This window comes from Rattus norvegicus, chromosome 1 (assembly GCF_036323735.1).
Source record: "Rattus norvegicus strain BN/NHsdMcwi chromosome 1, GRCr8, whole genome shotgun sequence".
NCBI lineage: Eukaryota > Metazoa > Chordata > Mammalia > Rodentia > Muridae > Rattus > Rattus norvegicus.
In genome coordinates this window covers 49147627-49173220 of record NC_086019.1, presented here as the reverse complement: position 1 = coordinate 49173220, position 25594 = coordinate 49147627, and the positions used below count along the sequence as shown (strand labels likewise).

Sequence of the window (25594 nt, the reverse complement as noted above, 5' to 3'; positions counted from 1 at the left end):
CTTTCTTATCCCTCCTCCCCAGATCCAGAAATGACTTTGTAGCAGTGCACCGCAAAAGTGCACCCATCCTTATTTTAAGGCCTTAACTAATTGTCTATGGAAGACTCCTTTCCAAACAGGCGAGGAGAGCATGAATCCTCACAGCTCAGGAGAAGAGCACAGTGAGGACTGACTCCCTCCTTTGCTGGCTAGCCTCATCCAACCATTACCCTACTGTTTTTGTTTGGAGCGTTTTGTGTTGTTTTCCACGTATTCTTAAGTTTTTGAGTGCTTTATGGAAGACAATCCATTTCTTTAACTCAAACAGGTGCAACTACTATATTTGTACATTGTGTTTCATTTTGTTGCTGTTGTTTTTGTTACTGAGGGTAGCAATTAAAACCCCAAACTGGGCACATCTATAATCTGTGTTCCCAGGAGGCTGAGGTAGGAGAACCACCAATTTGAGACCAGCCTGGGTTGCTGTGCTCCAACACACGTTAGAATTCTCTAGGTTCAGCTAATCATGGAATCATAAATTACAAGATACATGAAATAGAACTCGTTCATGAGGTTTACACTGAACAATTAAGAATGGAAGATGGGAGAAGTGTTGAATATACATGTCAAAGTCAACCTTTTGCTAGATTTTCTTCATATGGATTATTTTTAATACCACATCCTGATGATGATCCCCGCCTGAATGCCAGCGGATGGCTGGACGGCTGACCTCCAGAATCAGTTGTGCATGTTCCACAGGTACTCCTGTAACACTGTCATGGCTGTCATTTCGTGCCTACCCACAGCAGCCCACTTACCATGTCTGCCTTCGGCACTGAGAGCATGTGCGCTCTATCAGAGATATGTGCTATTCCAGCAGAGAACTAAACCATCACACCCCAGTCAAACCCTTTGAGCCCTGACCTTGACTGTCCCAACCATGATCTAAGAATGCAGAATTTCAGCACAAATAGTTTCATTTACTCCCCTTCTGCCTCTGCTGGCCTTGAGTGAGCATTGGTGTTGTTTCTATAAACTCAAGGTCACATTCCTTCAAGTTCCTGCCTGTGAAAGCTCAATGTCTCTAAGAGAACCGGTGGTTCTGAACCACGACCCAAGACAGGGCCCCATCTCCTGCTTTTGGTGGAGGTCAGCTAAGTAAGTCCAGGATCCTAATTCCCTTGACAGGCACTTTCCAGCTTTTGTTCCTCCCTACTCAGTACAGGGTCCATGTGCCCCTTTCTCTCTCTCATTCTTCCTTTAAAACACCCAGTCATTCTGCACAGATGACAGGGCAGCTCCATTCACTTTGCTTCAGTAGTCACTGCCAGCTCAAGTCTGTCCTTCCTGGGCTAGCTTGTGTTGGGATTGGTTTGTCTTGGTACCAGGGACAGTCCTGTAGACCCTGCTTTAGCCACTATGTATCTCAGGGACTGTGGGGCAGGGCAGACCCTGACTTTAGTACTTCCCAAACTCGCAGGCTGACCTCAAACTTACAGATCAGTCTGCCCCTTCAAATGACTATGCTCAGCCATTCTCTCAACCCTTTCATGAAGAAGTTTATTAGTAGGTGCAAGAAAAAAAAAAATTTGGGTTGGGGATTTAGCTCAGTGGTAGCAAGCGCAAGGCCCTGGGTTCGGTCCCCAGCTCCAAAAAAAAAAAAAAAAAAAAAAAAAAAAAAAAAAAAAAAAAAAAAAGAAAAAGAAAAAAGTTTTAAAAAAAAAGAAAGAAAAAAATTATTTTTACCATATTTAGGAACATACATATATATTTTAAAATTCTGTAGCATTTTAAATAGGATTCAAAAGCTTTAAGGGCTGGCCGAGGGAGGTAGGAACAGGATTTAGAGTAGGAGTTACAATAGGGCCAGTTGGCCATAAAGTGGCCCTGGTCCTGGGTCCTTCATAAAGAAAAGAATGCTTCCCAACAGGTCACACAGTCTACAGGAACCCAACAATCTAGGAAGGTCACATCACATGAAATCATTCATAAAAATGCAAGACATAGACATCCACCTTGGGCCTCCTTTTTGGAGGCTGGCAAACCTGGCATTTTGGTTACTTCATGCGTGGGGTTGTGTTTAGAAGCGTGTCCTTCTTCGTCCTTCATTTGAAACATACTGAAGTATATTTACTAGGTAGTGCACCTGAACTCTAACAAGGTAGGGAAGGGAAGACCAATCCTTAGCTACGGGTTTAGTGATTTACACCACTTGCGCTGCTCATCTCTAAGCATGACTTCCCTTGTTCACTGAAGACAACAAGACCTGGAGTAACAGCTTCAACAGTGGCTGCTCTTTTTTTTTTCTTTTTCTTTTTCTTTTTTTTCGGAGCTGGGGACCGAACCCAGGGCCTTGCGCTTGCTTGGCAAGCGCTCTACCACTGAGCTAAATCCCCAACCCCAACAGTGGCTGCTCTTAACGACTTGCTGACGGCCACACGTGCTTCTGCTCACTTGCTTGCCTGTCCCACCTTCTGGCTTTAGAGTAATGAGAATGCAGACTAGCTAGAGCCTAGGCCTTTTAGGAGCTACCCTGGCTTCAATCTTTTACGCTCATTGGTGCTGGAGTGTTTATTCCAGAACGGATCCCACCACACATCCACACAGTGCAAGTCAAGTTCCTCTAGCCTGAAGCCAAGCCAGAGGCACATGTCTCCAGTGGCCTGGGTGCCCTCTAGAGATGTTCTTGGCAGGAGCCAACAGCTACCACATGGGTTCTTCACTACATTCCCTCTAGTCACTAGCAAAGGTCTTCAACAAGGTCGCGGATCACCAACATTTTCATCTACCAGACTTGAGTTCTTGGCTTTTGTTTTTCTCTTTAAAGAAACTCTCCCAAAAAGTCTGTGTAAGGGAAGGGAGAGAGAGACTACCGTTTGCTTTTCCTGTTGGGCTGAGCATGGTGGCTTCTGAGTCACTGCCTTAGGACTCACAGCCTCCAGGCTCCCAGAGAGATTAGAAGAGGCTGTGGAGACAGCCAGCCCTTACAGAGGAGCCAGGGAAATGTTACCTACAGTGAATACAAGTCTGCTGCAAACAATAAACAGTCATTAGTACTTCAGTCTGGCATTTTTCTATGAGGGTGGGTTTCTCTTGTAGGTGTTAGAACACCTGTGTGTCAAATCTTAGAAAAGCACTTTTGATTACAAAGCAGTCGTTAGTTGAGAAAGCAGAGGCTGTGTGACTGTTTGTTTTGGACCGTGGAGAGAGCCCCTTCTCTATCCGACAGTTGCAGCCATTCTGGTGGGCTGTGGTTAGGAGGGCAACACACATTCTGAAGAGACCTGCACAGATGCACTAAGAGTGAGTGAACTCAGAACTACTTTAATACAGCAGAGCCGCACACTGTGGTGCAAACCTACTGGTGGCTCAATGGTGGCTCAGGAGGTGGAAGAAAGTGAATCATTTCTGTGTGTTCCACACCAGCATGGCTGCAGGACAGCCAGTGGCTACACACAGAGACTGTGATTCAAAAGCAAAACAGACACAAGCATGATATAGTACTTGCCTGATACACCCATGGCCCTGGGTTCAATTACACATCAACACACACACATACACACACACACACACACACACACACACACACACACACACAAGTACACATGGATACAGAGAGGAGAGAGGAAATGATAAAAAGTGGAAAAAAAAAAGACAAAATTTGGCTCCACTCATTTTAACATGATACTGAGATTGCCCTTAAATGTTTAATTATGCACTAACTATAATATCTTTAGATTTAATAAAGTAAAAATATATAAATTGTAAAATCCCAAGAAGACAGCTGAGTTAATAAAATGCTTGCCACACAAAGATGAGGGCCTGATTTTGATATCTGATAAGCGCAGGTCCTAGTGAGAACCTTGGTTTAAGTCTTGGCTCCACTGCACCTACACATTGTGTTTCTAGCGAAGCATTTGTAGATAAATGGGACGTTTACTTTACCTGGCTTTCCCTCAATGTCACCTAAAGATGACTGTATAAACTCAGAGTACTTGGGATATCACCAGCACCCTGATCAGATGGTGTTCTGTACTAACCCTCCTTTTAGCAAGGGAGATGAAATAAACCTTTCAAGGTGAAAGGGCTGAAAAAAGAGTAGCCTGATTATGCCTGCATATTCTAAAATCAGGAAAATAAAAAAATGGAGTCTTAGTAACTGCCAAATATTTATTAACCTAACCCTTCCCATTTTATTTGAAATCATTTTAAGAGTGTGTAAGAAAATGAGACGTAAGCAACCTTCCCTTTAAAGGTTTTAGGGTTTACAGAGTCAGTATGAACTGCACTCAGGGAAACAGGGCTGGAGCAGCCGCAGCGGTGCACTAGGTAAACTCCTCCCCATGTACGCACAGTCCCTGGAGAGCCCTGCCCCAACGGCGGGGGAGAGCCCGAGGACTGTTTTCTTGGGGTTCTTCCAGGAAAATCAAGAGCCACAGAGTCTCTTCCTGTGTCACTACAGTGTGCATTCACAAACAGTCACCACGGAATTCTCCGTCTTTTAGACTGGCTTCCTAAACCTGGTTTTGAGGCTGTGGTCAGTGGAAACAGAGAAAGCAGGATGTCTGGCTGGCTGCTGGGGGCTGCTACAGCCTCTGCCTTCTGAAGGACGACGACTGTCCAGTGGCAGGCAGCTGGTCACCACCTTAAACCTCCTGAGGCACAGTGCCAAATGTCTGTGTGGCAAGGCACTTTCACATTCAAGTGGCCTGCCCTTCTCCCAAACCCCAGAAAGCAGAGAGGATACGCAGGTCAGGGCTCTGCAGAACACCCCTCGGCTCCAGTGCCTCAGACCCATGGAGCACTTACCGACTTTCCTGTCAATCAGATCTGTTACTTCTGCATGCACTGTCTTCTCCCTCAAGCCCTACAATGCTCTACTATAAACACATCCCAACTTTATCAAGCTGTTTACACCACTGCTGTTTCTGTGAGCTTCTCTTTTCCAATAATTTATTAGTCTGTTATAAGCTGAATTAGATGACCCCAATATTTGTTTTCTAGCAAATTTATTGACTGGGACTCTATTTTGAGGTGAGGACTAACGTATGTGACAGTCTAATCTAACAGGTGTGGGTGTCCTGAGAGACAGACTCTGGGGATGCAAGTGTCCAGATGAAGTCATGTGAGGGCACTGCAAGCAGTGGCCACCTCTAAACCAGTCACACTGGTAACGTCTCAGTGTTGACTGAATGTGAGGAAGGAGTGTCTGCAGGCTGGGCCACACTGCAGTGCTCTACTAGGGCAGTCCTAAGAAGATACACACTGTCCTTGTCTGCCATTCAATATCCAGACAGGACTGCCTTCCCTTATCACAACACAAACATCTTGCATGAAACAAATGCCATGATATAACAAATTAGCTGTAAGAACTGAGAACATCTGTAAGCGTAACTTGATTTTCTCCACACTAAATTGATGAACATTGTGAATCCGAGTTCTCAGAAAAATAAAAACAAAAACAACATGAAACTCCAAAACAACAAAAACAAAAAACAAACAAAGAAAACCAAAACACTTCATTTTCAGCTAGACTCACTGATTGGGATCTCTATGAATGTGGAATGCTACTGCAGAATGTTGTAGGTCCCTTAGTAGCCATTCACTGCCCACTGCTGTTTGACCTAACATTCTCAGCTCTGTTTTTGAATGTGGACACAGCTCTAGCTTCCACCAACCCCACGGTGAAGAATGTTATCAGGCAATGTCTAATTTTTACAACAGAGACTTCCCACTTCACTATAACCTGGTATTTTCATCCACTTGAAACATGTCTTAATTTATGTCTTTCTCTGTACTATGGGAACGACAGAGCGCCATCACCATGCAAGAACATGGCATTTATTTACACAATCTGAACCTGAGTTCCTGGGCCACAGTCACTCACATTGAGCTATGACACTCACCATTCTAACACTCAAAAGCGAAACGTTGAAACAGACCACCAATTGGCATACACAGATTAAACTGATCATGGTTCTAAAAACAAAGCAAAAGTATACAAAGTTAACACAGTTTTTAAGGCTGGAGAGATGGCTTAACAATGAGGGCACTGGCTACTCTTTCAGAGGACCTGGGTTCAATCCCCAGCATCCATGTTGGCTCAGACCTGTCTGATCCACTGCTAGAGGATCTGATGCCCTTTTCTGGTCTCCAAAGGAACTATACACACATGGTGTCCAAACACACGGGCGGGCAAAACATCCATACATATTTAAAAACAGAAACAAAGGGGGTTGGGGATTTAGCTCAGTGGTAGAGCACTTGCCTAGCAAGCGCAAGGCCCTGGGTTAGGTCCTCAGTTCCAAAAAAAAAAAAAAAACAAACAAACAAAGAAAACCCCCCAAAGATCCAACATTTCTCTAACAATCAGGGAAACGAACCTAAACAATGGATGACATCACTACTAATTTCTGAGTGTGGGAATATAAGGCTGATGTGTCAACATGCACAAGTACACAAAAATATGTGCATGGAAGGTAAGAGGGAGAAACAAAAGATAACTGAGCAGGAATATTGTAGAATATTATTGGTTAAATTTAAATAAATCTTTATACTGAACACATTCATAACCACAAACTGGGGCAAATATTCCACATCCCACCGACACCATCTGGAGCACGATGTGGAGCAGGAGAATTCACAGGTAGAAATACACTCTGCAAACTGAGAAACAGTCACATACATGAATACAGTTAACAATGGATACTCAGTCATTACATACTCCCCACGCAAAATGGCACATAGGCTACAAATCTAGAGTGAGGAAAGTAGATGACAAATAGGAGGGGAAAGAAACCCAGACTTAAGTCACTTGTGAAGAGTCACTGCTTAGATATTTAGAGGTTGGCAGGAAACATCCCAAATCCTCTCAGAGTCTGGGCTGTCTAAGATGTGAAGGGGAAGGCTTCTGTTTAATACTGTCCTGACCAAGCTAACTTCTCTGAGAAACAGGAAACAGAGGAGGCAACCCTCACACACTGGAGGGTTGAGGTCAGACCACCACCCCAGGCCACAGCAGTCAGGGACCCTGCTCTCCACGTCACACACATAATGCCAGAGCCACCGGTCACTAACTGCAAACATAAGGTGAAATTCCCATCAAAATCATGTCAGAGAGATCAGAGAACGGAGACAGGATGTAAGAGTTACTTCTGATTGCTACCTGACTGGACGGGAGACACCTAGGATATTAATACAGCACATCTGTGACAGAGTTTCCAGGGACTATTAGGTAATGAGTGATCTGACTTAGTCGATGGTTTCATCCAATGATTATTTCAAAGAGAACAGACTAAGGAAGGTTGTCTGGTTGGAAGCAGGGTTGTCTCCTGGAGTGTGCTTCTGAGGAACATCCACTAACCTTTTTCTTTCCTGTCTCTCTGTGTGCTCTTTGTCTGTCATGAGTTTAACAGCTCTGGTTCTTCTTGCCTTTCCACATGACAATTTTGTCTTACCAAAGGCTCTAAAACATAAAATGAAAGACAGACTGCAACTTCTGAAAGCTACAATAAATCCCTTCTTCTGGGTTGTCACAACCACTATGACAGAAGGGAAGGAATTATCATTTTCCATGTTCAGGTCAAATAGACCTAAAGAAGTATTCAACTCTCATTTCCCTGTTAATTTCATCTGCAGATCCACATTCTTCAGTGTCCTGGAAATGGTTTCGAAAGTCTGATGAGCAAGGAAGGATGCAGAGCCTTCCCTGGCAGTGAAAGCAGTGTTGAGGACACAGATTATAGGCTGCTAACACCTCTACCACAGGCATTGTCTTATTGTTAGCAGAGTCATGGCCATGCCACTGGCTCCTTCAGACTATTTCCACAGCTTCAAAATAGTGACAATAACATGAGGCACTAGCTGTGGAGGTCCCTGCAGTGCTGCGGCCCACCTATGACCTGCTACATATCATGTACAACATTCCCCAGGTACAGCATTGCAACAGTGAGCTCATAGTTCTGTCTCTTCACATTTCCCAAGTTCCCCAAGGGAGGAGCCACCTCTCCCTCCTGTGTCACCTTCTGTGTGGCACATACTTGTTACACTGCAAGTGTGTATACATGTAGTCTGTGGAACGATGGCTGGCAGAGCACACCACGCATCAGACACTGCACAGGTTCCATTCTGTAGGGCACTCAGAAGCAGAGGCTGACTTGGACGTAGCACATTTTCAGTGCTAGCACAAGCATCCTCACATTTCATCATTACAGAAGTGTGGGGAGGAGGCAGAAAATAACGCACAGCCTTTGTCACAGAAGAGGAATCTGATGAGGAGAGCCAGCAGGCTTCCCTCACAAGATAAGAAGGGTAAAACCCTAGGATACTGAAGTTTCAGACAAAACTAAATGCTTCACAGAATTAATAAAGGAGAGTAAGAAAGAGCCTATTGGAAGAGAGAAGAAACTTAAGAATTTACAAATGTAACAGCACTGATTATGAAGAAAAAAAAGTGCCTGTTTAAACTTGAGATAATGGAAATATACAATATATATGTGTTGACTAGAGAAACGTAGTGTAGTAAACAGTGTGGCTTAAGGACAGAAGATATCGTTCCAAGCAATACTACTTGGTAGACACGCTTTATATTTGTAAAGGTTTAAATTGGTCAACATATATTTTTATATTATCAATACATAATTTTATAAGTCATTATGCTTTTTTTAACCATTAAATGAAATAGGGGTGATAAAGAAACATTTGAAATCATACTTCAGAAAACCAGCCAGAGCCTCGCCATCAGGAAAGTTCTTGTGTTGCTTTGTCTAACTCATGTCCTTGCAGCACTCTCACCATGTTCAAGGACTCCTTAGGGTTAGTTTACAATGTGTCCGCACACGCCACTCTACTTCACATCCCCATTCCCTTTGCATGCTAAGAGCTCTGTCAGTCTCCCACTTTTAAAACTATGATCTGTGGCCTGTTATCTACTCGGGTCCCCGTAGTGACTGAGCCAGGCCTTATGCACCCGCTCTACAGGGGAGGCCGCTTTCACCATCACAAACAAAGCCTAGACTGCGCCACGATCCTTCCTGCTCTTGTTCTTCTCAGGAGTGCGTTCCCAGACACAAGGCGCTGACAGTCGGGTGAACTGCTCACCTTGCTGCTCAGAACTTGGCATCACCTGTGCTACCTCACTACTACTGCTCCTCAGTGAGCTGTGGAGGCTTTTCACACTGTGATTACTAGTTGAGATTCCCTTTCTACTTGCTACCTATTGATAAACTGTGTACTTGGATTTCTAGAAATTGATTTATATGAACATTTTATGTAACTAAAACATTAAATAAACGTTTACCACACTATGATTTCAATTACATTTTTGTCTTAATTTTCACTTTGACAGTTTTCTCACTTTTTTACTTCAGTTCTGGAATTGGAACCCAGGGCTTTGCGCATACTCAATAAGCCTTTCTACCAGTGAACAGTGTCCTCATGTGATTCTTTAAGAGGCTTTGCATCAGTCCCCTCCTGCTGCCTCCTCAACCCTCGATGGCAACAGTGCACAGTGACATGCAGAAGCGTTACCTGCTGGTCATCGGGAGTCCATATCCCACATGTGATCTGGCTCTCCAAATTGATTTCAGATGACCAGTGTCTTTGTCCACTGACAGAACCAACCAGGACAAACCCATCGCGATATGAAATAAGAGCTTGAGTCCCATCGTGGCTCCATGTGAAATCACTCACCTTAAAGACAGAAAAGAAGGGTCAGATTACAGCGTGAAGGAAAAACACTTTTATCACAGCCGAGGCACATTCACTAAGTCAAATTTTTGTTTAAGCTCAAGATGGGCTAAAGTCAACAATGGCAGGGAAAGCTGCAGCCGTGACCGTGGGCAGGGCTTCAGGCTAGCACAGTGACTTCCAGATCAACATTAGCTCCAAAATAAGACTGTGTCTTAAAATCCCACCCAACCAACCCCATCATATCAAAAGCAAAAACCAAACCAAATACCAAAACCCAAAACCGTGCTATTACGGCATGGACTGTGTGTCAGTGCTGTTATAGGGCTCTTGAGTACTTTACTGCACTAAGCCCCGGGACGGCAATCCAAGGAGGTATCATCATTCTATCTACAGAGAATCTAAGGCATAGAGGACCTAAATAACAGCCTTAGCCACACAGTGAGAGAATCACAGCTCTTGCCTTTTCCACTCAGACTCCTCCTTAGGGTTAGTAACAGTTCTCTCTCCATCACCATCTGCTGCTCACTTATAGAACAGTAGAGCTCTAGTCTTCTAATTCCCTTGCAATACTAGAGCATAATCCTCTGATCAGAGTGAAGGGACAGAAATCTAGTGAAAGGCTTACACTCAAGTATTGTGCGACTAAGAGTATTTAGAATCATGTATTCACATGCTGCTTCTCGCCTTTTATTTTCTGTGCTGAATTATGTCTGGGTTTTTCAATATTGCACTTTTCTCAACACTGGACGTAATGGGGACGAGTGTGTAAATAGTTAAGGCTGGGCTGCAGTGTACTTTAGTGGGAGAGCACTAAACAGCAGTCTTGGTTCCTACCATGGCAGAGAAAGGTAATATGTTTCTTTCATCTTACCACTTTAAACCATTTACCCAGGCCGTCACAATCTGCAGACATAGGATTTCTATCAGTTATGTGTACATGTGTGTCCACCTGAGGATGTGTGTATAAAAGCCGGAAGAAAGCACCAGCCCCTGGGTCTGGAATCACAGACAGTTGTGAGCCGCCTGTTGTAGATGGACACTGGGGACTAAACAAAGGTCCTCTGAATCTGGTGACCATAGAGCCATCACTCCAGCCCCCCTCTTTCCTTCCTTCTCTCTCCTACCTCCCCCTCTCCTTCTTTCCTTTCTTTTTTCTGAAACAGGGTTTCTCTGTGTAGTCTTGGCTACCCTAGAACTCACTCTGTAGACAGAGTGTAGACACTCTGCCTCCACTGTGCTGGGATTAAATCTGTGTGTGTGCCACCACTATCTGCAGATACAGGACTTGATGGGTGTTCAATAATGCATTCATAGCCTAGAAGCTATTTAACATATACTTACTTTTTCAGATATGCAGGGATTTGGGGAGTCTGTGTGAGACAGTGCTTACAGAGTAAGCTATGCTGGCATATGTAGACCAGCCTGTTGCCTCTGAACTCGTCCCAACCCTCTTGGTTTGGCTTCTGAAAGTGCTGACATTGTAAGAGCAAACCACCATGCCCCGATCACTGGGATTTAGTAAATTTTATGCCAAAGATAAAACCCAGGTCCTTGTTGTTCATGTGAAGCACTTTACTAACTACATCATCTCTGAGCCCCTGTCCAAAATGTTAAATACAGAATCTGTCCAATCATCTCTTAATTGAATTTAGCCCATTAATATTTATTGTTCTCTGCTATATTTGGTTCTGTCTCTACTACCTCAATTTACTTTTTAGTTTGTACTACTGTGTTTCTTTTTAACTTTTCTCTCTCAGACATAAAATCACTAATCATAATCTTTACTGTTTGTTTCATATACTTGGAAACATTCTTTTAAAATGTTGTGACTTTGCTAAATATGTATCACATTTCAAGAAACAAGAAAATAAACAAGATAGCAAAGAATAAGCACTCTCAGCTCTGTTTTCAGCACAGCTGAGGCAGATACTGGCCAGGAAGTGTCTACAGTAACAATGGCACTGACTGGTGGGACAGGCCCTCAACTGTTGTTACAAGACTCCAGCGAACCATGTTTCTGTAGAAAACTCAGAACTTTGGCTTCACCTATGTCTATCCAGTTCCACGATCCAGTTTCTCTTAAGAACATGAAGTTTCCATAGACAGCATACTATTGGGAAGCAAATGTAACATTTTCCCCCAAAATCATCACTATGTATCATGAAACAGTTATCAAAAGGAGAAGGAGGGAAAAGGAGGAGGAACAGGAAGAAGAGGAGGAGGTGGAGGAGGAGGAGGAGGAAGAGGAGGGGGAAGAAGAGGAGGAAGAGGAGGAAGAAGAGGATAGGATCTTAGAAAGGTAAATCACACAGCCAATGAAAAGAAGCTTCTCAGAGATAACAGCAACCCTTCCTTCTGTATGTCTGTCTCTAACCCTTCCTTCCCCGTGTCTGTCCATTTAACAGTATATTACCCCTTAGTACTGAAAAGACTGAAAGTTCTCTTTTAGTCATCATGTATGTGTTGGGGTAGCAATAAATAACACATTATAACTTTCTGGCAGGAATACAAGGTTTCTGAGTATGCAGTGACCAAAAATTAATCCAAAGTCAGACACATACCAGGCCCCTGGTGTTCCTGCCAGTGCCTGCCTATGCCGCATGGCAGGACTTCCCTGCAGCCTTGGCTCTGCACATGTAATATATGTGTTTGGACTGTGCACAGCCACAGTCATGCCATGAGCTACCAACGCATGCTGCCTGAAGCATCTGCACTCACACCCAAGGCCGCCTTATGTTACAAACTGAAGTGTTCTTACCTCTGCTGCAGAAACAATCATTATAAACCTGACCCTTCTAGTCTCTATACTGTCCTTCGGTGTGCACCATATCACGGCAACACAGTGTTGGAGTACTTGGTTATAAAAACTGCTATCGGGCTGGGGATTTGGCTCAGTGGCAGAGTGCTTGCCTAGGAAGCGCAAGGCCCTGGGTTCGGTCCCCAGCTCCGAAAAAAGAACCAAAAAACAAAACAAAACAAAACAAAACAAAACTGCTATCTGAGTTGCTATCTTATAAAACCCAAGGCCACCAGCCCAAGGATGGCACCACACACAATGAGCTTGACCCTCTCCTACTGTTCAGCAATTAAAAAATGCCCTACAGCTGGATCTTATGGAGGCGTCTCTCAATTGAGGTTTCTTCCTTTCAGGTGACTCTAATGTGTGCCATGTTGTCAAGTCGTCTTTGACAGTACGGTATGCATGCTCTCACTAGCACTAACTCGTCTCTTTGACAGTGGATTCCTCCTCAGGAGATGGCCTCTCACTGTGATGTGCATTTCCATGATTACTAATTTTGAACATTCTTCATACACCTGATGTCTACTGTATGCTTTCTTCTGAGAAATTTATTTAGGTCTATTGTCCAGTTTTTAATTGGATCATCTTGAGTTTTGTTTGCTTGTTTGCTGGTGTATTCTAAATATCTCTTGTCAGATGTATAGTTTGCAAACACCTCTCATTCAAAAGACTGTCATTTCCTTTGTCATATAAAGCTTTCTAACTTGATACACTCCTGTTTGCTTTTGCTTCTGCTTCCTGTGCCTTGCGGGTATTATCCCCACACCCAAACAAACAAAAGCTACTGGCAACCTCACAAAAAAGGTAATATAGGGTGTTCAAATGAATTGGCTGAGTTCCCTACTTTAGCACAAGGCAGTAAGAATGCTTGCTATCTGCTAAGCAGAAACAGGAAGATCATGAGTTCAGGTCAGCAGAAGCTATCCATACTTAGGGTGGCCCTGTCTGAAAGAACCAAGGGCTAAGAGTGTCCCTCAACAAGTCAATTCTCAGCAACTCACCACCACCACCACCACCACCACCACCACCACCACCACCACCACCACCACTACTACTACTGTGTGTGCGTGTGTATGTGTGCTTGCTTGCACATGTGCCTGTCTGTCTCCCTCTTCCCACACTGAAGAAACAAAAAAATGAAAAAGCAGCACTAAAGGCTGGGAAGGAGCAGCAGGCAGCTGTCTTTGCGGGCCGTTTTAGACCTGCAGGGATGACAGCCTCCCTTCACTAGAGAGTCTCGGATGACCTGAAGCTGAGCGGCACTTTGGCCACACCACTGCCTGAAGCGGTTTTCATCACCCTTCAGACGATGTGCCTGGCACAGCCATCTTCAGTGACTCACACTGTGAATGAATGCACCCACTGTCCTACACCCACTTTCACATAATGGCCTCGTGATCGGTTCCTGGAAAAGAACCTGCTAGGACACTACTTAGCTTTTGTAAATGCTTCATTACTTTGTGACAACAAACTGCATGCTCTAAGCAAGGATCGTTTGTTGCCCCATCTGAAACAGTAACGCATGTCTCTGAGCTGGCTTCAAGCTTCTCCAAGCTGCAGGGTTGCTCTTCTGCCTGACTTTCCAGGTGTACTTGGTAGACCCTGCCTCGATTGCTAATCAGCACAATCTGTGTGTGGACTTTTTTTTTAAAACTAAAATCAGATTTAATGTCGACATTATCAAAAGCAAACAAGACTCCCCCAAATATCAGTATTTAATAATAGCAACTGCTCAATAGGTTCTAAGATTTGAAGAATCAGTTCTGAACAGCCAAAGAACAGAAAAACTGCACCTGTGTCACAAGCTATTGTAATTACTGCAACAGCAACTGCAGGCACAGGCCCTGTGAACTCGGAGTGCTACCAGAAGTTCTGTGGTACACATCAGCTCGCCTGTCCCCAGGATTCACATCCCTCTACCTTTCCTGTTTCTGACGTGAGTGTCCATTCTCAACTCTTTTCAGAAAAAAAGGAAAGAAGAGACATGGACTGAAGTGACAGGCGCCTCAATTACACAGATAGGGACTGGCTGCGTGCATCCTTGCAGAGAAAGGCTAGTGCTGTGCAGCCCATCCTGCGGCTTGGCTGGTAGGGTGAGCCTTTCAAACAATAATAAAGGCTGGGCAGCTGGGGATATAATATCAACACATGGATTTTTGCCAAAGAGAAACAGGTTAGTTGGGGTTGGTTTTGTGCTGTGCTTGTGGTCTGGGTCCTCTTTTTCTTTTGTCTGGAGACAGCATGGCAGAATGTCTTAGAGGGGATGGGGTTTGAGTTCTCAATCTAACACTTCCTTGGGTAACTTACTGAACATCCTGACCTGGGTTTTTCTTCCATTAGCCAAGAGCAGCAAGTTCTTAGAATACAGTTCCTGTGACGCATAAGAGAAAAGCACACAAGATAAAAGCACATACTGGTGCATGTCTTAGTCATTACAACCCAGGCCATGCCCATCAAGGGGGCATTAATTGAGGTCACTATGGCAAGGAACATGAGGGCACAGAGGTAGGCCCTGCAGCACTAGCCCCATGCTCAATTCGGGCCTTTGGAGGTGCTTCTGTGCTCATTCCTGTGCTGGTCTCTTTATGACGGTCTCTTGGCGTCACTCACCAAGTGGAGAGTTTCACTGCTCTTGTCTGTTCTCAGTTAGTTTGGATGCCCATTGTCAACCTCACCTCCTTTTAGACATATGGTGTCTTTATCTTAGGGAAACACACCAAGGACTTCCTGCTACAGAACTGGACCTTGAACTGATCTGGCTTGCCTTCCAGCTCTTACCCTCCAGTGTGAGGCTGTGCTGTCCCGCAATCCTCTTCTTTTGTGTTTGAGGACACTAGTCAGAGGCAGTTCTTGTTCACATAGAGCTGTCGAGGAAGGTTCTTGCACGATTTTAACTATTGTCCTAACTACATTTCTAGTTGACTGGGTCGTCATCTGCTTTGTTCTCACCTAGTCCTCACGTTATGAGCTTTTCACGTTTGAAAGCTAGAGACCGCCTAGGTGACATAAAGTTCCAAGGCATTAGGACATTATGGTCAGTACTGATTAGGCCAAAGGTCTCACTGTCAGCACTGCCTTTGTAAAAGCAGAACTTTTTTTCGTGTGAGAGTGTACTCATTTAGTAGGTTAAGCATAATGTGTTCCCCTGACCCAGATAAAGCCTCATCTGTTGCCATCATGCCTCAGAGTAAGGAAAGAGGGAATGCACCTGCCCTGTAACACTAATTGGCCTTTTTGAAGGAAAACTACAATTGCAGCAATCTGCAAGATCATGTTGCTTTGCAAGGCCAAGGATGGGCATGAGTGATGCAGAAAGACAGCATAGGTCAGAACTCAGCCCTTGACTTCTAAATTCAAGGTAGCCTTGAGTAACTGTTTTCTCATCTATAATAAGGTGACAGTAATGACCCTGTCTCGGGGTCACTGAGAATTAAATCAAAGCATAAATGAAAAGTATCTAAAACACTGCTTACACTTAGCAACTGTCACTTCAATGTGCCCCGTGCTCTCACTGAGCTACTGCCTCAGAGCCCGCAGAATAGAGCCTCGGTGTCAAAACAGTGGTCATATGGCATCCCCAGAGTTAAGTGTCAGGTGTGGAGGTAGCAACTCTTTCTAACTTCTGTGTGATAGATCCCTTTAAAGTTTCTTATCAAGTCTCTTGGGTGCTGTAATTACCCATCTAGCTAAAGTAGAGGATTCTGTTTTTAACACGTTAGTGTTTTGCCTGCAAGTATGTGTGATGGCCAGTGCTCACAGAGACCAGATAAGGGTATTGGATCTCCTAGAACTGGAGTTACCAAACTCAAATCTTCTGCAGGACAAGCAAGCACTTTTAACCACTGAGCCATCTCTACAGTCCCCATTGGACTCTTTTTTTTCTTTTTTTTCTTTAACCTGGAAAGCCCTACTGTTGGGATGAGCTGTGCCTTCAGAATCAGCATGTCAAGCACTTTAAATCATGACTAAGAAAGACAGGACAGAAGAGATGGACATATGCTATGGTGGCTTGAATAAAAATGGTTCCAGATGCATATATTTCAATGCTTAGTCATCAGGGAGAGATGGCATTTGAAAGGGTCAGGAGGAAGTGTAGCCTTAGAGGAAGTTTGTCACTGGGTGGAGGTGGGGACCTTGAGGGTTCAAAAGCCCATGCCAAGCCCAGTGTCTCTCTCTTTGCCTACAAATTAGGGTAAAATTAGGTGAGCTTCTGAAACCTCAAAGCCCACCCCTCATGACACGATTCCTCCAAGAAGGCCATACCTACATATTACCCTTCTCAGGAAAGCGTTCTTTAGAGAAAGATCTAACTTACTGCTCCTTTACTGCGTACATACAAAAAAGTTTCAGTGCAGCCGAAGGCTGCTCCATTTGCTCTGGGACTCAGCACACTGGCCTCTAAGCAGCAGTGTTTCACTGGAAGAGATCTGCCATTCACTCACCTGAGCGCCACGGTCATTGACCAGTTCCACAGACCACCTGCCTTCATACTGGATCCACACAAAGATGCCTCCATCTGCATCACACGTGGCCAGTTTCTGGTACGGTTCATTCCACCTCACCAGCACAACCTAAGAAACAAGCAGATGTTAACCACAACAAGAAAACTGGTCAACTTCATTTCTATAACGTATTCAGACCCCAGAGCTAAACAGGACAAGGATGGGAGAGACTGTGGGGTCAGTGGGGACCAGGTCAAGCCCACGTGAATCCTGACACACTTGGCATCTACTAGAAGACAGCAGACCGCTGGGCAAACGAAGAACTATGTACACTGATGCGAAGACAGAGTCCCCACCTGAACCAAGCACCTGCCTCTCACAGGCAACCATCTCTCCGTTGTTGGTCCTGTGCTGTAGAGAAAGGGCTTTCACAAATATCCCACTTTTGAAATGTGGATTTGTTTAGTACAGCGGGAAAAAAGATGTCTTAATTTTCTGTCTTTTCTGAACTATCTTATTTCTGAAGAGTTCAGCATCTAAACAGAGCAAATGTCAAAAAACACAGTTGAAAGATGCAAGTTGCTTTTGACTTATCTGAGAGAGAATATGAAGGTATAAGCTTCCTGAGGTCGTTGGGAGAAAACAAGCCCCGCAGGCTCACGCAGCTGATGCTTTGTCACCAGGGCATGGCACTATTTGAAAAGATTAGAAGGACAGGGAGGTGTGGCCTTTTGAAGCAGTATGGCCTTGTTAGAGGATGTCACTGGAGGTGGGATTTGAGGCTTTAAAGGCCCATGCCAGGTCCAGTGTCACCCCCCCCGCCCGCCCTGCCTACAAATCAGGTACAGCACTGGTTCCATGTCCTCACCATGATCAGGACAATGGACTAAGTCATTGAAGCCATAAGCAAGCCCCAAATTAAACACTTTCTTTTATAATGGTTTGCCTTGGTTCTAATTTTATAAGTATGGGAACTTAACTCCTTTTATAAAATTAATATACACTACTAATTTTTTAATTAGAAAAACCTTAATTTTTTTCTAAATCTTGAGAAACTACTTTTATCTTTCTCAATTATAAATAACTTTTTGATCTAAAAAGGTAGAAAGTCTGGGGATAGCAGGATGGGTCAGTGGGTAAAGGTACTTATTTCAAGCCTGGCAACCGAAGTTTGATCCCTGCAACCTGAGTAAAGGACATAGAGAACCAACTGCACAAATCTACTCTGACTTCCACATGTGTGCCTTCCTCCTCATAAACATACAGAAATAAATTTTTTAAAAAAGAGAGGTCTGTCAGGTGGTCTGTGAGTCTGTGGAGCCCTTATTAGAAGTGTCAGGAACCCCATGCAGCAGTGAGTGCCTAGTCTCAAGAATCTGAGGCATCAAACTAGTATCTCAAGGTTCACCACAGTAACTACCCCTAAGACGTCTCACCTGCCGTTCCCTGGTGCCTGGATGAACTCAGCGTCAGTGATACACTAATGCTCTGGGCCTAATACGCAGTGGGAGCTATGGATCACTGCCACCACCCTCCCTGTGCTCAAGGTGAAGCTTGGAACCTAGATTACCCACAGACGGATGTCAGAGGTGTTGCTCGTCTGTAGAGGAGTGTCACTCATCAGCAAGATCACTCCAGTTAATCAAGACATGAGCACTTCTTCCTTCTCAGCATTGTGTCTGACAAACTCACAAGGTAGGTAGCGCAGCTGTAAATGGTTCTCAAGTTCTAGCCTAGGTTCTGCAGTACAAGTCAACCCAACGGCTAATGAACCTCCTCAATGCCAGACCTTTTCCCTGTCCAGCTGTAATGCTTCTTCCTGAGAGAGCAACAGAGCAACTTCTCAAAACTATGCAGCAGGTATACCCGATCTGGAGGTTTTTAGAGATGTATTTATTTATTATATATAAGTACACTGGTTCAGACACAGCAGAAGAGGGCATCAGATCTCATTATAGATGGTTGTGAGCCACCATGTGCTTGCTGAGAATTGAACTCAGGACCTCTGGAAGAGCAGTCAGTGCTCTTACCCACTGGGCCATCTCTCCAGCCCCCTGGAGGTCTTATATGTGTTTTCAGGGCACAAAAAAATAGGAGGCCCCAAAGAATAGTCTGACTTACTCTGCCTTGAGTTGAGCATAGTTTAGTTACTTCAGAAATTTTTAAGAGGAAAAGAGCATTACAGCATCTTTCCCTCACTAACAAGAACAGAGGAAACTGTCACGCTGTCATCTTTTGAACCCTGGCAACCTTTAAGCTAACCCAGTTGATGTTTTACCACACTACAGTGAACTTCCAAGGATGCAGACATTAACCACGTAACCCCACCCAGCCACGTCCTGTGCTGAGACTTGCTGTGGCCAGCTCTGCATGTTTGCGCTGTCATAATGTGCTATGACTATAATATGCAGGATCTGTGCTGCTGAGAACATCTTCAAAATGACCAGCTATTTTTAGCACATTCTAAAATAATATGTCATTGGAAGTTTTAGTCATTATTAAATTATATCTTTGAACTTTAAAAGTATTAAAAATTATTTCAACCCCCAAAGGCATTTTAACAATAAATACAGCTGTATGTTTAAGATGAACCAATCTCTATTAGATGCCAAAGAAAGAAATTAAGGCATCTTTAGCCCCAAAGAGTTGGTTTATCAAACAGATATGAAACAGTGCTCTACACAATACTTAAAGGAGGGGACCGTCACAGGAATGGATGAAAGCAACAAAGTAAGATTCACTCTTGTAAATCTAGTTCGTTTTTTTCATTGATTTAAAAAAAAATCAACAATTTAAGTGACATCTGAATGCACAAAATTCAGAATTTCATAACAGTTAATCAGATCTGAGAGTGATCTGGCCTGAGCACAGCAATACACAAATATATAGGTTATAAGTTAGTCTCTAGTTGACAGCTTTACTCGCAGGAGCCCACAACCATTTCAGAATGGCTATCAAGGAACAGAATGTGATAAACAGGAACACCATATTCACAAATGCTCAGTTTTTAAATTATTTCCCTAGGTGAGCAGAGTGAGCATTCATCCACTGTAAGGCTGTCTATAAAATGCATGTTTTTTTACCACTAGTGACCACTGCCATGTGTAACACATCTAGTTACCATCAAGAGAACACCTCTTCGTCATAGAACGACACAAACAATAGAGCAGAGGCAAGCATGCATAAATTAGCTAATGTTAAAATAAGAGTTATCTTTTTAAAACTGTTTATTCACACACACGCACGCACGCACGCACGCACGCACGCACGCACGCACACACGCAAACAGGGAATCAGATCGTTGTGAGCCACCATGTGGTTGCTGGGAATTGAACTCAGGACGTCTGGAAGAGTAGTCAGTGCTCTTAACTGCTGAACCATCTCTCCAGCCCCAAGATTTTTTTTTTTATTTTAAGATAACACAGTTGCTACTGTTGGGTAAACAGTTCTGACTTAGTTTCATCCTTCTGGAATTCTGAATTGAGATGTAGCAGTAATTGGAAATGTGGTCCTAGCATGCTTCTTCACCCCAAGTTCTAATTGGCACAACTGAATAGGTGGATAATTCAGAATTGGAAGCAGAAGTCTTTCTATTGCTTCCCAGTTTAAAAATGAAGTAGAATGCTAATGTTTGCCTGGCTGGTTCCTTCTCATGCCCTCCCCTGTCTGCAATGCACAGCTGCCCGCCTTATCTGCAGTAGCTCATTTCCTGGTCTCTAAGCCCGCCAGCCTCCTCGGCAATGTCAGGACATAGCAGAGTGCTGAGAACTACCCGGCAGGGTCAGCTGCCCAGACCTGCACTTAGGTGCTGTGCATCCACCTAGGCTTTCCTGCCCTGCTGAAGGGAACAGGATTAATTTAGTCTGTGTACCAAGGTTTCCCCCAGCTAGGGTGTGAGCTGAAGGCTGCATTCATCTGTTAGAAAAAAAACGAGGGAGCTCAGTTTTAATTCATGCCTTAGGGTATTCAAAAAGAAAAACCTATGGCTGTCTCATGTAAGATGCAGCCTATCATCTTACAGCACGGCAGCCAACAAATATTTATTGAAAGCTATTCAAGTCAGAATACAAGCACAGGACAGGCCCTCTGGAAGCACATCTGGGGTCTAAGCTGAGGCTCGAGCGTGCTGCTCCACTACCTCTAGACCAGAAGTACTTCTAGGGAAGGCCAATTAGTGCTGGAGCGCTGCTTCCAAAGCAGCGCCCTCTAATGGTGGGGACGCACACACAGGAAAGGACTCCAGTGAGCAACCACATCACCAATGTTCAGGAATATTCCTTCAATCTAAAGAGAACAAAATTTGCACAAAAATTAAAAAACAAAACAGCCTCTATAACAATCCTGTGGTGATCATCACCCAATTCATCTAATTCTATAATTTATTAAGTTATATATATTATTAAGTTTATTATAATTTAGCAAGTTGAACTACACAAGACAAAATAACTAATATCATGGAAATGGCTATATTAACAAAAGAAATCAGCACATTCAATGCAATTCCCATCAAAATTCCAATAACATTTTTCATAGAACTTAAAAAACTAACATCTATACAGCAACACAAACTCCATCAATAGCCAAAGTTCTAATCAGAAAGAACGATCTCAAAGGTATCACATAACCTGACCACAAATTATACTATAGAGCTACAGTGACAAAGACAGTGTGGGGCCAGTACAGAAATGAGCCCAATGAAACAGAAAGACCCTGAAATAAACCCCAACAGTTACAGCCACCTAATATTTGACAAAGATGTTGAAGGCATACACTGGGGAAAAAAATTAGTCTATTCCACAAATGGTACTGGCTAAACTTGATTTCCAGCTGCAGAAGAATAAGGTAGATTCATCTCTTACCCTGTACAAGAATTAATTCGAATGCACCAGACAGAATGTAAAACCTGAAATGTTGAAACTGCTAGAGAAAACATTTCAAGATACAGGCACAGGCAAGAACTTTCTGACTAGGACTCCAACAACACAGGAAGTAACCCAAAAACTGACAAATGAGAATCCATGAAAGTAAAAGGCTTCTGCATGATCAACAAAAAATGTCAGCAGAGTGACCACCTCAGAATGGAGAAAGTCTTGGCAGCTACACTTCAAACGGAGGCTTAGTATATAGACTGCACATATATTTTTAAAGCCTAAAACCATTGGCCAGCAAGAGCCTCAGCTGGTAAAGAACTTGCTGCAAAACCTACTGACTCAAGCTTGATCCCTGATACGGATATAGAAGAACTGACTTCTACAAGCTGTCCTCTGAACTCCACATTCCAACCAGGCCGTGCATGAGAGCACAATAAAGATGCAAACAAAACCCCGTGACTGAATCTTCAATGGCAGCAAGTGCTGGAGAAGACATGGGGAAAGAACACTCATTGCTGGTGGGAACAGAAACTGATACAGCACCTGCGGGAAGCAGTGTGACGGCTGCACAGAAACCAGCGCCACCACTAACGTGTGAGCCGGCTGTGCTACTGGACCTGAGAATATAACAAAGTATTGCAACCCGACCGCAGATCCTCGTGCTCCCGTGTTCACTGTGCTCTGTTCACAACAGTGAGGAAACGGAATCAGTCTAGATGTCTGTAAGCAGATGGAATGCCATGAAAACATGACACACACTCAAGCCTCATTCAGTTGCAAAGAAGAGGAAATCTAAAAAGCTAGAGAGAAATGAATCTCAAATCATTATACTGGAGAAACTTCTACACAGAAAAAGGACAAATACTGCATGTCCTCTCTCATATGTGAATACCAGCTTTTAACTTTTTTTTTGGTTCTTTTTTTGGAGCTGGGGACCGAACCCAGGGCCTTGCGCTTCCTAGGTAAGCGCTCTACCACTGAGCTAAATCCCCAGCCCCCTTTTAACTTTTTTTATGTGTGTGGGCTTGAGTGTGAGTACAGGTCATGAAACTAGGCCCGCGGCCATACGGGGAAAGGGTTTTAAGAGGCAGGGGTTACGGTAACTGAATCCATGTGCCATGAAAGCAGAAAGGGAGCTACTGGCAATGGAAGAATACCAGTGGCGGGGGAAGGGGATGGGGCACAGGGTGAAGAGTGAGCTGAGAGATGGTGTGCCAGGACAAAGTGAAACGGCATCCTTATAGAATTACATAGAAATCACAAACAGCTACATTATGTTTTTCTGTGTTTTTGGAAGACTGATTTCACATTCATGAATTCTGTGTGTATCCTTTCCTCCACTCTGCCTTTTTAAATTAATACTGCACTTGAAATAAAAACCCAAGTTGCTCATCACAGGATGCACTCGGGTTATTCAAATGGAACTCTGGCCCAAAGAACATGTACAGCTCTGTACCGAGCATGTTCTATGTAAATGTATGTATGTTCTATGTAAATTCACCATATGACTGACTGCTTAAATCAAGAGTGACTCTGATTAAATCAAAATCACTCATGGGATAATGAGGTCATCAGAGAGTAGGGCAAACAGAAAGTGGCCTAGGTGCTGGTTGCTATGTGACAGAAATTATTGTAACAATAGTAAGCTACCATGCACTGGGTGCCAATACTTTGCTTGATTCTCAACTAACAGCACTAAATACGTTTTTCTCATTTAACTGTAGGGAGTTCTCCAATAATAAGAATCACAATTTGCTTTGCTTTTAGTGATACGAAAATTAAGGAATACAAAGACTTCATAATTTGTTTGAAGACTCAACTTAGTGATGGCGCCATATGTGAAATCTGGTGATCCAAAACAAGAGTTCATAGTCCTTAGAAGTCTCCTGCTTCTCCCTATCTCCCTATGCTTTTTTCAAATCAGACCCAGGAGAACTAAGAAACATGGAAAAACATCAAACCATAGAACATCCCCACTAAGCAATATTGTGTAAGTATTATGTGTCAAAGAAAAGTTTTGAGGTAAGAAATAAAATGGAAAAAAATAAACCTTAGAAATACAAAACACACTCAGACCTGTATAGACACAAATCCCAGTTTGTGAGCTGCCATCTCTGGTCCAAGTTCACTGGAGGGCCCCGCTCCAGGAACCCTGACTGCTGGTTTGCAGCAGGTAGTAGCAGACAGCATGTGTGCTGAGCTGGTCTCAAGACAGCTTCTTTAATACGCTATTACCAGAAGTCCTCAAGTCTTATATTTGTTCCATTAAAATGACAAGAGGGACAAAGGTATAAAGACAATGGGTAGTTATATGGGTTTATAAATATTTTAGTCACCACTAAATGGAATACATACAACTTATATCCAGAGTTTGTATTTTCTACAAGAAAACAACAGAGTGTTGATTTTGGCCAACCAACTGTTAACTGGGAGGCCTGTGGCAGGGACTGGGTTATAACCCAACACTACTCTCAGAGTTCCTAAGCCCACCTCTGGGAAGTGTTTCACGTAGTTCATTTGCTTTGTCATTACTTAGCATTGAATATACTTCTGACATTTACCTGATGATTTCTGGACCCTCTCAGGCCCCCAAGCCCAAGAATGTGTTATCCTAGAAATCTTCACAAACAGCTCTGTTCAGGTCAGTGCTGCAGAACAGACACTGCTCGGGTGTACTCGGGGCTGTACTGAATGCCACCTCAGCCAAGTTAGACGTGGCTGATCCCGACAACAAATCCAAATCCCCGAAAAAAAAGATTCGACTAATATCAGTATACTGAAGGGGGGGTATCTTTATAAATGAACCTTTAATAGGCTTGAAGTCCATATGCTGAGAATTAAATTCTTCTCTGCGAATAGCATTGAGCAACCATCCTCCCAGACACTGGAGGGAGGCTGAGGCAAGTAGATCATGGATCCAGGGAGCTGATGGCAGAACACCAACACACATCCTCTGTCTTCACACTCAATCACTGTTAGCGTTCTTCTGCAACCCAGACCTCTCAGGTCCAGCTCCGAGCACTATTCCACCCATGTGGGCTCTGGCATCTTCATCCCAGTATCAGTGAGTTTTCTGTAGGACACCTACAGCACATTTCTGCTACCTTTTCTAAGTTTCATTTCCTTCCTGTCATCCATGACCTTGAAACTAGAGAACTACCAAACAATTCAAAACTGCACTTAAAAGATAATTTTAACGGAAAAAGACGCGCAGTTTCTGAACCACTTTCATTTTGATCGTTCATTGTAATCCTCACAATAGTTCCATAAACAGGTACGATCATGGTCAGATGACAGCAGGCAACTAGTATAACTTACAGAGTAGAGAAACGCCTGCTGGAGGATGTACCAACACACGGCTCCATTCTGAGCAGTGGAGACTGCACAATGAGAACAACATGCCAGGTCTGAAGTCACAAGATGGGGCTTGAGGTCAAGTTCTGAATCTTACTGCCTGTGGGACTGGGAAAATTGGCTGGGCTGAGCCTCTAACTCAACAAACTGCTTCTTATGACCCACTGTAACCAAACTGGCTATGACGCTGACCTCTGAACCCAAGTTCTTACTGCATTCTGAACACAGTATCATTTCATCCTGACTTTCCAAGATTAATAGGTTTATTATGCATTTTCATTCATTTATGTGAAAAAGATATTTTCCTAATTAATTAATCCCCCTTTGCTGTAAAGACTCATAAACGCCAGAGTTAATGATCCATAAGTCTTGTGGTTTAGTAATGAATTATTAGTAATGATCTGGGAAGTGGCATTTATCCAGGTTTCCTAAGTGGCTTCCCTACCATCACAGTATAT

General features: G+C 43.6%; 1 protein-coding gene across 4 annotated transcripts in view; it reads right to left on the bottom strand.

Annotated features, from left to right (window-relative positions):
- Tulp4 (TUB like protein 4) overlaps positions 1-25594 on the bottom strand; it is a 135771-nt gene that overhangs the window by 45042 nt on the left and 65135 nt on the right. For all 4 annotated transcript variants that reach the window (XM_063270684.1, XM_008758737.4, NM_001109137.2 and 1 more), the window contains exons 3-4: positions 16912-17040; positions 9508-9669 (exon numbers count right to left, since the gene is read on the bottom strand). In XM_063270684.1, the coding sequence (XP_063126754.1) occupies positions 9508-9669; positions 16912-17040 (291 nt within the window). The remainder of the gene's footprint in view (positions 1-9507; positions 9670-16911; positions 17041-25594) is intronic.